The sequence below is a fragment of the Sinocyclocheilus anshuiensis genome, unplaced genomic scaffold (assembly GCF_001515605.1).
Source record: "Sinocyclocheilus anshuiensis isolate Anshui unplaced genomic scaffold, SAMN03320099.WGS_v1.1 scaffold1661, whole genome shotgun sequence".
NCBI lineage: Eukaryota > Metazoa > Chordata > Actinopteri > Cypriniformes > Cyprinidae > Sinocyclocheilus > Sinocyclocheilus anshuiensis.
In genome coordinates, this window is record NW_015540517.1 from 84,132 (window position 1) to 96,739 (window position 12,608).

General features: G+C 36.6%; 1 protein-coding gene across 3 annotated transcripts in view; it reads left to right on the forward strand.

Moving 5' to 3' along the window:
* oma1 (OMA1 zinc metallopeptidase) overlaps window positions 1–10,484 on the forward strand; it is a 28,547-nt gene extending 18,063 nt beyond the window's left edge. For 2 of the 3 annotated variants that reach the window (XM_016484618.1, XM_016484619.1), the window contains one exon: window positions 8,070–8,966. In XM_016484618.1, the coding sequence (XP_016340104.1) occupies window positions 8,070–8,288 (219 nt within the window). In that variant the 3' untranslated portion in view covers window positions 8,289–8,966. Of the gene's footprint in view, window positions 1–8,069; window positions 8,967–10,252 lie in introns of those variants that run through there. The other variant, XR_001634122.1, reaches the window with a different exon arrangement.
* Window positions 10,485–12,608: the final 2,124 nt, after the last annotated feature.

A 12,608-nucleotide genomic window follows, 5' to 3' on the forward strand; every position in this document is an offset into this window, starting at 1 on the left:
TATATACACATATATATATTAGTGCTGTCAATCAATTCAAATTTTTTTTTCGCACATTTTTCTAAAATTAATCACAATTAATCCCACCTAACATTAAAGTTTTAAAATATACTTTTATATCGCAATAATTTCACATTAAATCTTCAAATTAATGTGGATACAACATAAAAACAGTATATATTTTTTTATATTTGTTTAATGGCTGCTTTTTTTTATGACTGAAGGCCAGTATCACTAATACCAATACTACTGATGTCTCTATGAAATTGTTTTTCCCCCTAATATTTAACCATTGATTATAGCCATTCAACATTACAGTATAATTGAGAGCTATCAATTTTAACATTTATTAGACTTTAAAAAATAACTTCTAATTTAAGTGAACTTAAAACAATCTTCACATAAACCCATTATAATAAATGTCATATTTACCTGTGCCCTTCAGCAGAAATATACAGAAATTGAAACTGAAGTTATCAAACACTAAATTCTAAATTAAATATAGATGAATCCATAAAGCTATAAAAGTTATTGATTTCCTTTTTTTTTCATTTTTTTTTCTTTGATTAACAGACATCACAGCAGCTGGTTATTAGCTTATTTTGGCTGCTATTTATTTAAGAGCTGCCGCTGCTGTGCATGACGCGGATCTGACACGCATCATATTTTCTCTCAAATCTCTTTACCTTTTCGGACCTACTTCAGGTCTTAAAGTCTCTAATGAACTGACGAGTTGAATTGGGTGTGTTAGATGAGGGAGACATTGCTGGGCTGCTCCAGGACAGTTTTGAAAACCATTTCAGGGACATGTTCTTAAATGTTACTCATATAAAATATATTACATGCATGCACAGTTTTAAGGCAGCTTTAATCGCCTTTTTGATAACTTCATAATGACTTAACTGACCACGACATTGCATGCACGTAGTTTATTTCGTGCTTTGATATGAATTAATACAGACTACAGCGTGCACTGGCGCCTTTGAAGACCATGCGCTGCGAGCACAGTACCGTTTCTGTGCTCGTTTGACCCACGCCTGGCAGTGGAGCTGCCAAGTACATGTGTACAAGTACAGTGGAGCAGTGAAGCTGGAGTACATGTCTGAAACGTCTACCGTTTGATGTGGTCGTAAAGACGTTCTGCAACTGAATAAATGCACTTCTGCTCAAGAGAAAAAGAGACAGAAACAGCAGTTGTGAGTGGGGTAGCTAACCCTAGCTCCGCCCCTGCGTTAATTGCTTTAAATATTTTTAACGCGTTAAACTGAAAAAATTAATCGCCTGCTAATTCTGACAGCACTAATTGTTATATTGTGAAATATTATTACAATTTAAAATAGCTCTTTTCAATTTGAATATATTGCAAACTGTAATTTATTTATGTGATGTAAATCTGAATTTTCAGCATTTCTGTCACATGACCCTTCTGAAATCATTCTAATATGTTGATTTGCTGCTCGGGAAACATTTATTGTTATTATCAATGCTGAAAATAGTTGTGCTGCTTAATATTTTTGAAAACTGTGTTAATTTTTTTCAGGATTATTTGAGAAATAAAAAGTTCAAAAGAACAGCAATTATTTGAAATGGAAAACTTTTATAACATTATAAAAGTCTTCACTGTCACTTTTGATCAATTTAATATATTCTTGCTGAATAAAAAAAAAATTCTTACTGACCCTAAACATTTGAACAGAAGTGTATTATTATTGCTAAAATTAATATAATGCGTAATGTTTTTTATTGTTATAGTATAATGAATGACACATTATACTATAACACAAATCGCAATCACAAATCGTGTTTTGGATAATAATTTAATACAAAATATCTGTATCTGTATCGTTTGGTCTCAATTATATTTTTGTGGCCTGCGGTACGTTAATGTGTACTGAATGTGTGTAACTGTAGTGTTTATGTAAGTATCTTGTGATGTTAGGCAGCAGATGGAAAATTGTAAATCGATTTCACGCTTTTAAGAGCCTTCAAAAAAAAAAAGATCAGACACTTGTAAAACATCTACTATAAAATGATGAAATATTTGCAATTTGCAATATGTTACTTGCAAAAAAATTCCCTCAGAATTCACAGCTTCAGTCGTCAGCAGAGAAAGCCATATGTTTGGTGTAGTTACTGAATCTACCAGCAGGTGCTAACTGGATGATACTAACCAGCCAACCCTTGACCACCTGCTTTAAACAAAGAGCTCAGGTTAACATACTGTTTATAGAGTATTATACTGTAAACTGTAGAGCAATGTGGACAGCCATCTACAGGAACATGCTCTCTCCCCGTCATGCACCATTGGCTACACAAAATGGCTTTCTAATATACGAAGCAAAGCTGCGGCGGAAGGATGCATGAATGTATGAATTTTAGTGGCATGCAGGGGCCTTACTTAACCTTGAGCTTGAACTCTTAACAGTCCTGCTTGCGTACTCGCACACTTCAAACACAGAAGGAGCAGATGGCCAGGGCTCTAATTGTCCATCAACTGTAATGCGTGCGTGTTTCTGTTGAGTGGAAGCTATTACTCCTTTGGGAAGTTACTTTAAAACGCCCTCCATCTCTCTCTGTTCTCACCCTCTTTAACCTGAGCCAATGGAGACTCATCCTCCACATGCCCACTAATGAGAATTACCATAGTGGAGTGTGTGTGCGGACTCCCCTCAGTCTCCTGATGCTTTATACATGAATACAAGTGGATTTTGTAGTCGTCGCCTTTATATATAGTGACTGTTTGAGAGGGACTTGTGTGATGAAGGTCAGATTTTTAGTGGCATGTTGACATGTATGATATCGCGGTGTTTTATGTGTGACAACTGGCTGAAGACCTGCTTGAAGACCTTCCCATCAGTGTGAAAGGGGTGTAAAGACCACATGAAGTCATTTAACTGTATATGCTACTTTATTCTAAAACAATCATCACATTATTTAAATTTTAAATCAGTTAAAAAATTTATTTAAAGTGGAAACTAATATATATATATATATATATATATATATATATATTTAATTTGTCACCTACTGTAACATAAAATAAAATATTTAATTTTTTACCTAGCAATCTTGCTAACATACTTTTTATTTATATAATATGTATTAATTTTATATGTAAAATGTGATCGCTATATTTTTATATAATTATTATACATATTTAATATATATTTTATTTACACAGTTCAACCTAGTTTCATGCTTTACTGGCATTGTTTTTGAACCAAAATTATTAGATAATTTATGAACAAAAAAAGAAGTAAATCAGTAGAAGTGTCACATGATCCTTCAGAAATCATTCTGATATCAATGTTGAAAATAGTTGTGCTGCTTAATATTTTTGAAAACTGCTCATTTTTTTCAGGATTATTTGAGGGATCGAAAGTTCAAAAGAACAGCAAATGAAATGAAAATCTTTTATAACATTATAAAAGTCTTCACTGTCACTTTTGATCAATTTAATCTATTCTCGCTGAGTAAAAGTAATAATTTTTCATTCTTAAAGAAAATCTTGTATTGTATTATTGATGTGTATTATTTAGAGCCCGACCGATATGGGTTTTTTGGGGGCCGATGCTGATACCGATATTAGGGAGTAAAAAAACACCGATACCGATATATCGGCCGATATTATTTATGTGTAGGCTACATTATAGTACAGTATAGTCAAAAGTTTGGACACACTTCCCATTCGTGTGTCCAAACTTTTGACTGGTTCGGTATATAGAATACAGTATATAGCCTACATAAGCAGAATATATGTACATAAACACATATTTTTTGCAATGATAACTCAAATGTGGTGATCAAACACATATAATGATGTGACAAACTGATGTGCCTATGTAGTGGAGGCAGGGTATTTAACAATTTAACAATAAACTTTATTATTCAAAATGAGTCTGACATCAGTGCACTTAACAGTAAACTTCACTTCACTTATTATAAATAACTTAAATAACACAAATAGAACAAAATATATATAACTTGAATTAAGAAATTAAACAAGGTAACTGTGTAGGGCAAGCAAGAGACTGCCAAACCAACAGGGGCAGGTTTATGCAGGAAGCACAACTTTTCCAAATGTAAACATCTAAAATGAATAAATAATAATAATTAATTAAATTTTTTTTTCACAAACTCTGTGTTGTGTATTTTCTGGTAATCAAATGGACATGCAGAACATTCGTATTTAAATCGCCTTTTTGCGGTTTAATATTCACAGACACATATATATACCTGTTTTTTATTTATTCATCAAAAATAAGACAAATTCCATGAAATTCCGCGTTGTACAGTAAATTTCATTTTAATGACTGGATTCCGCGATTCCGTTCATGTTTTCTGCATCTCGGAAATCATAGGGCCCTACTAATGTAGCAAACGAATATGATAAGCTCATTGTGAGAGTAAAAGACGGGGACATTGTTGTTTATTTACTTAGCATTGAGTCTCTCCAACTAGGTGACAACGTAGCGTTAAATCACTATTCAACAGACTCAAACCACCACCGCACTGCCGTCTATTGGACTGCAGAAAGATACTAACTTTTCAATCTGCTACTGACTGTACTGACAAACTATGCTGACACCGTGTCCGCACCTCAACAGGACACGACAAAGCGACCATTGAAAATCATTTGAACTTTGTGTCAGCACGTCATAAATAGAGCGAGGCATCAGTTTACTGCATCCAGTGTAGACAACATACACCGGATGCGTGCCGCGCGATGTGAAGTGACCGATGTGATAAGCATGAGTTCTGGGCCGTGGCGTGGCCGGTATAAACACCAGTCCAGCTGCGATCAGCTCCGGTGGCTGTAACACAGGCTTTAATGCGCCACAGACGCGTGCCGTGATACGCAGATCAGCTGTAGTCTCTAACGTCACTGAATCTGCTGTTAAAAATGAGCCATCCATTCATCATATCATCATGCAAAACTAAGAATTAGAATCATTGTAATGTGACGATCAAACATAGGTGCAGGTGTGTGGCGGGCGGATTATTTAAGCAGCGGACTCGGGTGAAGTTTGAGCTCATCCGCGCATCTCTACACTACACTGACCTGGGTCGCCAGTAGCAAACAAGCGCTCTGCTGGACAAACTAAGTAATTACACCATTCAGAAGCATTTAATCTGCGTTATATGTTCTGTAAAAAAAAATGTTTCATATCGGCGGCATATTCGCCGGCTCATATCGGCCAATAATATCGGCTAAACGATATATCGGTCGGGCTCTAGTATTATTATTGGTAAAATTTGTATAATGTGTATTATGTTTTTTATTGTTATAGTATAATGATCATTTTGTTATGAAGAAATAGATCAACTATTATATTTTTTATTTATATAATATCAATTTTATATATAAAATGTAATAGCTAATTTTTTTATATATTTATTATACACGTTTAATATATATTTCCACATTTATATTTAGAATTAAACCTAGTTTCATGCTTTACTGACATTGTTTTTGAAGCAAAATTAATAGATAATTTATGAACAAAAAAGAAACAAGTCAATAGAAGTAGAATAGAAATCTGTGATAATGAAAACATTCAGAAATGTGTAACTTAGCAGCGCCAAGTAAACTAGATATATATTAACAGATCTCTTTGAATCCTTTGACAAAACTGTTTTGTTTTTTATTTGTAAAAACAATGCTGGTTACTTTTGAAGAATGCATCTGCTTTTAAAAGTATTCTGTCACACTTGTCGTAAGTATGCAACTGACGTGTCCCTCTTGGGTAATTGTTCTCAATAAAATTTGTTCCAGCCACTCTTTCATCAAGTGTCATTTGTTTTATAGAGTTTCCCTAATGGCCTGATTCTCAAACATTGCAGTGTTGCTTAAAGCTGCCCGTCTTCCTGGTTTGAGTGAGTATTTAGCAGCTCAGTCTGATGTTTTCTCCCCAGGGCAGATGGTTCAGAATAATAATTTAGCTAAAAAAATATTTTACGTTAAGTGTCCTTTGTGCTGGTGCTGGTTGCTCGTGTTTTACAGCGCATTATTGGTCCAGTGTTATGAGGGCTGTTTCTCCATCACCCCTAATGGAGGTCAGAGGTCATAGTTCAAGAGGTCACAGACAAAAAGCAGTAGGGGCCGTGTCTTTGTAAAAGAGTCTGGATGTCTTTAATGTAGAAGATATCCTGGTCTGTGTTCATCCATCCCTCCATTAAATAACTACACCAAACCATCCATTTAGATTTTTGATCACTTTCCATCATTCCATTAATCCATTTCTTTGAATAACGGTTCCAGTTCATCAAAATTGAATATTTTAGTGTATGCATCCATTTAGGGCTGGGCGATATAGCTAAAAAATAGCCACAGGAGGGCGCAATGAGCAAAATAATGCAGCGCATTAAATTGTTTATATAATGCAATTAAAATAACAGTCTATAAAAAACGTGCACAACGTCTAAATTAACATATATAAACCAAATATAATTTCATAAATTGCATAAACAATTATGAACAAAACAGCATCATGTATTTATACATAGCTTAATTCAAATAGCCGAAGCGCCGCTCACACAGATTGTATTTAAAAACATGAGACGCAGTGAAATGGAATAAACCTCCACAAATTTACATGTTTTCTAAAAGTTTAAACTCTTTTAATTGTACATGGCTTTCTATACATCTCTTGCGTGAGACGCGAGTGCAACAGTCATAGTTGTCTGTCCCAAAAATGCGCCTAATATGCGTTCTTTGTGAATGGCTTGGTTTCGGTTTTAACCGAACCAATAACTTCTCCGCATTGAGCTTCTATATTTCTCTAATATTTTGAATGAATAATGCCGCAGCAGCGTGTCTTGTGGGTTAGACTGGACAGACTAACAAAAACAATAAAGTACGACAAAGACACTTACCAGCATCATCACCGCATCTCGTGCGCCTCTGATGAGGCTCCCTCACCGACGCACACCTAACATCCGATTGCACCGTTTTTGCATTCAAATGCAAATATTTATTTTAAATTAGACTAATATTGATTTTTTATTCACAATCTAACAAAAACAATAAAGTACGACAAAGACACTTACCAGCATCATCACCGCATCTCGTGCGCCTCTGATGAGGCTCCCTCACCGACGCACACCTAACATCCGATTGCACCGTTTTTGCATTCAAATGCAAATATTTATTTTAAATTAGACTAATATTGATTTTTTATTCACAATCTCCTCATCACAGGCAGGCACAGCACTCTGCATGTGTTCGTGTGTGCTGTCTGCTTGTCACTCATAGCATGCGCCTATATCATGCGCTATATCGAACATTTTTTCTATCGTTATCGATGAAGGTGTACCGTCGATAAATACCGATACCGTTTTATCGCCCAGGCCTACATCCATACATATTTTTTTGAGTAATTATTCCAATCCATCCAGGTTTCATATCACTATTTCCATATATCCATCTTTTGAATAACTACTCCAAGTCCATCTACCCATCCAGATTTTATATCACTAATTCCAGATTTAATATCACTATTTCCATCATCCATCTATACAGATTTCATATCACTATTTCCATCCATCCAGATTTCATATTACTATTTCCAGATTTCATATCACTATATCCATCCATCCATCCAGATTTCATATCGCTATTTCCATCCATCATTCATGTAGATTTCATGTCACTGTTTTCATCCATCCATCCATCCATCCATCCAGATTTCATATTACTATTTCTAGATTTCATATCACTGTTTCCATCCATCCAAATTTTATATCACTATTTCCATCCCTTCATCCATCTAGATTTAATATCACTATTTCCATCCCTTCTTCCAGATTTCATTTCGCTATTTCCATCCATCATCCATGTAGATTTCATGTCACTGTTTTCATCCATCCATCCAGATTTCATATCACTATTTCCTTCATCCATCCATCCATCCATCCGACATTAGATTTGATGTCACTGTTTCCATCCATCCATCAATTCTTAAAAAGCAGTGTCACCTGGGTAAAGATGAAGAGATGGAGGGTTCATAGGTCAAAGGTCAAAGCTTAAATGCATCTGCATTAATCTGTCATTCTCTGTGATGTTATAGGCTTTGGAGCTCCGCGCACGCTGTGACTGTCCTGCCCTCCCCAAAGCTGACCCCCGTGTCATTTTCCACCAGGCTGTTAAATTGGTTCTGGACAATGACAAAAAACAAGAAAAGATTGCACAAGAAGAAAAGACTGAGAAACAGAGAGCTGGAGTCATGTTGCCGCTCCCTCAATCCCCTCCTGTCCCAACTCCGGGGTCTCAACCTCAGCTGGGATGATTGCTGGCCACATCCGCTCTGCCACAAACTCTGCTTAGTAAATGAGACTTGATGAAACATGACTGACAGGGACACATTCAAGCTTTCCTTTTCACTTCTCTTTTTCCAGTCCAGTAGCCCTGAACAAGGACTGAGAGGATTGTCAGATAGAACCAGACAGTTTTTTTGATCCATTTGATTAGCTGTCACTTTGATACCTACGTCAGTTAGTCTGTGAGATGATTTGAGTGAGAGTATGTACATCATTTGTGTGTGATGCTTGAGTTTATGCTCCTCCTTCAAGCATCCACGGCAGTGCAGTCATGTTAATAATGGAGCAATTGTAAATGGGTTTTTGATTGGTTTTAATGATGTTATTAGCATAAGACCCCTGTGAAGTTGAATGCATTATGGTGTACAGTACATTATTCATCAAACATCTGCCTCTGCTTTAATGTCCCCTATAGGTTCCAGGCTGTAATGTAACTCTTGCATAGCAGCTAATGTCACTGTGTTTGAAGCTGTGTGGAGCTTTGGACATACTACATTATTTAGAGGATTTGTCAATGGCCAGCTGATGCTAAATATGAGCCCAACGCTTGTGTTCTTGACAAGTGTTAAGTTTATTTTAAATGCACTCTGTATGAATACTATGAATGTAAAGAATATGTGACTGTAATTACATACAAGATAAATGAATGTACCAGTCTTGGGTCTCCAGATTTTTTTAAAAAGGCGTAGTCACATACAAAAAAAAAGTGATGCATGACGCTCCGCTCATACAGAAGTCTCTTTCAAACCAACCAGCTATTAATTGGTCAACGTGGCAAATTTGCAGCACAAGAACACGAGGGAAATGACTTTTTGCATGAGGAATTTGTTTCATCCTTTTACAAAATTCCCAATCATGCAGAAACCTGTTGAAATTACTTGATGTTACAGCACTTTACAGAGTGTTTCAAAGGGACTGATTCTTGGTTTAATTATACATTTTTATATAATTGATGGACAATAAGTTACATACCCATTGTATTTTCATAATGCAGGGATCTGCAACCCTGGAGAGCTCCTGTTCTGCAGACTTCCAACTCTGCTCCAACACACCTGCCTGTTATTAACAAGTAACCCCGGACACCTTGATTGGGTTTGGAGCTGAAATCTGTTGGACTATGGCTCTTCAGGAGCAGGGCTGGAGACCCCTGCCATTATGTGACTTATTTAATGTGCAAATTGAGTATTTAACAAGAATAAAGGAGTTCAGGAACTGATTGGACCAAATCTGAATGAGAGTTTGCAGTGGATTATGGAAGGCTACACCTCACCTGAAACACCACTGGAATCTACTTTAGAAGAGGTTTTTTGACCTGGAACCTGAAGGTTAGTACACCATCAGGTGCATCACAATGAATCTCGATTGCAATGCTTCATTTTCAGTTTAATACTATTTGCTGCTTTTGCTGTATCTTTGTTAAATGAACATAACATGAAATTAGTGTATTTACTACTGACAAGGTTTTAGGAGTACTGGGTTATTTACAACAGTAGATTAAAACAATTCTGTGCAAATGCTGATTTTGTGGATATGTTGCAGCATTATCTGATTTACATGATTTCTTTAGTGAATAGGACACAAAGCAACCTAGACCATGCATGCAAATAAATGGCATCATCTTCAGTCATCTTTTTCTGATTTTACAGGTAGGATTCAAACTATTTCATTTGTACCTACTTTCAAATGCAGAGCATAATACATCCAAGCAAGATGACATAAAGCCAGCCAATCTGCTGCTGGCACTTCCTCCCCTAGAGGCCACTTTTTATAGAGTGATGTGCCCGTAAAGTGCAACATGTTTCTGTCTGTCAGACAAATGTGACGCTGCACTCTGGGTCTCTAACGAGGGAATATGGAGGAGGAGAAAAGCACCACATCAGAAGAGAAGAGTGATGCATTTGCTCTTACTGGGCGGATTTTTGGTCCCCTATAGGTTCCAGGCTGTAATGTAACTGCTGCATAGCAGCTAATGTCACTGTGTTTGAAGCTGTGTGGAGCTTTGGACATACTACATTATTTAGAGGATTTGTCAATGGCCAGCTGATGCTAAATATGAGCCCAACGCTTGTGTTCTTGACAAGTGTTAAGTTTATTTTAAATGCACTCTGTATGAATACTATGAATGTAAAGAATATGTGACTGTAATTACATACAAGATAAATGAATGTACCAGTCTTGGGTCTCCAGATTTTTTTAAAAAGGCGTAGTCACATACAAAAAAAAAGTGATGCATGACGCTCCGCTCATACAGAAGTCTCTTTCAAACCAACCAGCTATTAATTGGTCAACGTGGCAAATTTGCAGCACAAGAACACGAGGGAAATGACTTTTTGCATGAGGAATTTGTTTCATCCTTTTACAAAATTCCCAATCATGCAGAAACCTGTTGAAATTACTTGATGTTACAGCACTTTACAGAGTGTTTCAAAGGGACTGATTCTTGGTTTAATTATACATTTTTATATAATTGATGGACAATAAGTTACATACCCATTGTATTTTCATAATGCAGGGATCTGCAACCCTGGAGAGCTCCTGTTCTGCAGACTTCCAACTCTGCTCCAACACACCTGCCTGTTATTAACAAGTAACCCCGGACACCTTGATTGGGTTTGGAGCTGAAATCTGTTGGACTATGGCTCTTCAGGAGCAGGGCTGGAGACCCCTGCCATTATGTGACTTATTTAATGTGCAAATTGAGTATTTAACAAGAATAAAGGAGTTCAGGAACTGATTGGACCAAATCTGAATGAGAGTTTGCAGTGGATTATGGAAGGCTACACCTCACCTGAAACACCACTGGAATCTACTTTAGAAGAGGTTTTTTGACCTGGAACCTGAAGGTTAGTACACCATCAGGTGCATCACAATGAATCTCGATTGCAATGCTTCATTTTCAGTTTAATACTATTTGCTGCTTTTGCTGTATCTTTGTTAAATGAACATAACATGAAATTAGTGTATTTACTACTGACAAGGTTTTAGGAGTACTGGGTTATTTACAACAGTAGATTAAAACAATTCTGTGCAAATGCTGATTTTGTGGATATGTTGCAGCATTATCTGATTTACATGATTTCTTTAGTGAATAGGACACAAAGCAACCTAGACCATGCATGCAAATAAATGGCATCATCTTCAGTCATCTTTTTCTGATTTTACAGGTAGGATTCAAACTATTTCATTTGTACCTACTTTCAAATGCAGAGCATAATACATCCAAGCAAGATGACATAAAGCCAGCCAATCTGCTGCTGGCACTTCCTCCCCTAGAGGCCACTTTTTATAGAGTGATGTGCCCGTAAAGTGCAACATGTTTCTGTCTGTCAGACAAATGTGACGCTGCACTCTGGGTCTCTAACGAGGGAATATGGAGGAGGAGAAAAGCACCACATCAGAAGAGAAGAGTGATGCATTTGCTCTTACTGGGCGGATTTTTGAACAGATGGCTGTATTTGTCCTCTCATCCACCCACCAGCCATTTCCATACAGACTGAGGAAGACCTATCTCTGAGAGATGCCACTTTGGTGTTGATGTTTACGGCTCTCTGTATATGTCTACATTTTATTGACTCTGGGCTGGTTATAGTTAATTTTCACAGCAGAAGAACCACTGAGGCCACACAAAGAGTTTGTGAGTTTGCCGGGAGAAACGGTTCTGGTCATGCACCATAGACCAAGTGTGGTGTAGGTGTTGATCAGGTATCCCAAAATGTTCTTTCTTTTTCAAAGGTAATTTCACAGGTAAATCCACTAGTTGTTTTTGGAACACTATAGTTGGTTTCTAGGCCATCAAACGTGGTTAATCAGCTAGACTTCCAACTGGTGGGGACCTGGTTGAATTGGTATAGGGTTGTCCCCGACTAAGGATTTACATATTGAACGTTATGTATATGCCAGTAGTTATTAATGTTCTGCATTTCTGTTTTGAGCTGTGTGCGCTGAAGATGAGCAGTAGAATGAAGCATTTGATAGCAGGTTTTTAATCAGTGGGATTTAACTCATCGTTTATCTCATATAGAATACGCTTCATTATTTATACAACATAACGTTAATATTACTATACTATACTATAAAACCATGGTTAATTTTGGTAATGGTTGTGATGTCTGATGTCCACATGTTTTTGTTCAAGAAATTAAAGAGGCTGTAGCATTTCTATCGCAAAAAGGAGGCCAAAAATAAAAAATTAAGTGGATATTTGAATTAAATGTTTGGCCAATATTAAACAAGGATTTGATCGTCCTGTAAGTGTAACAACAACAATTATCAGGCCTTTGGTGCCCTTT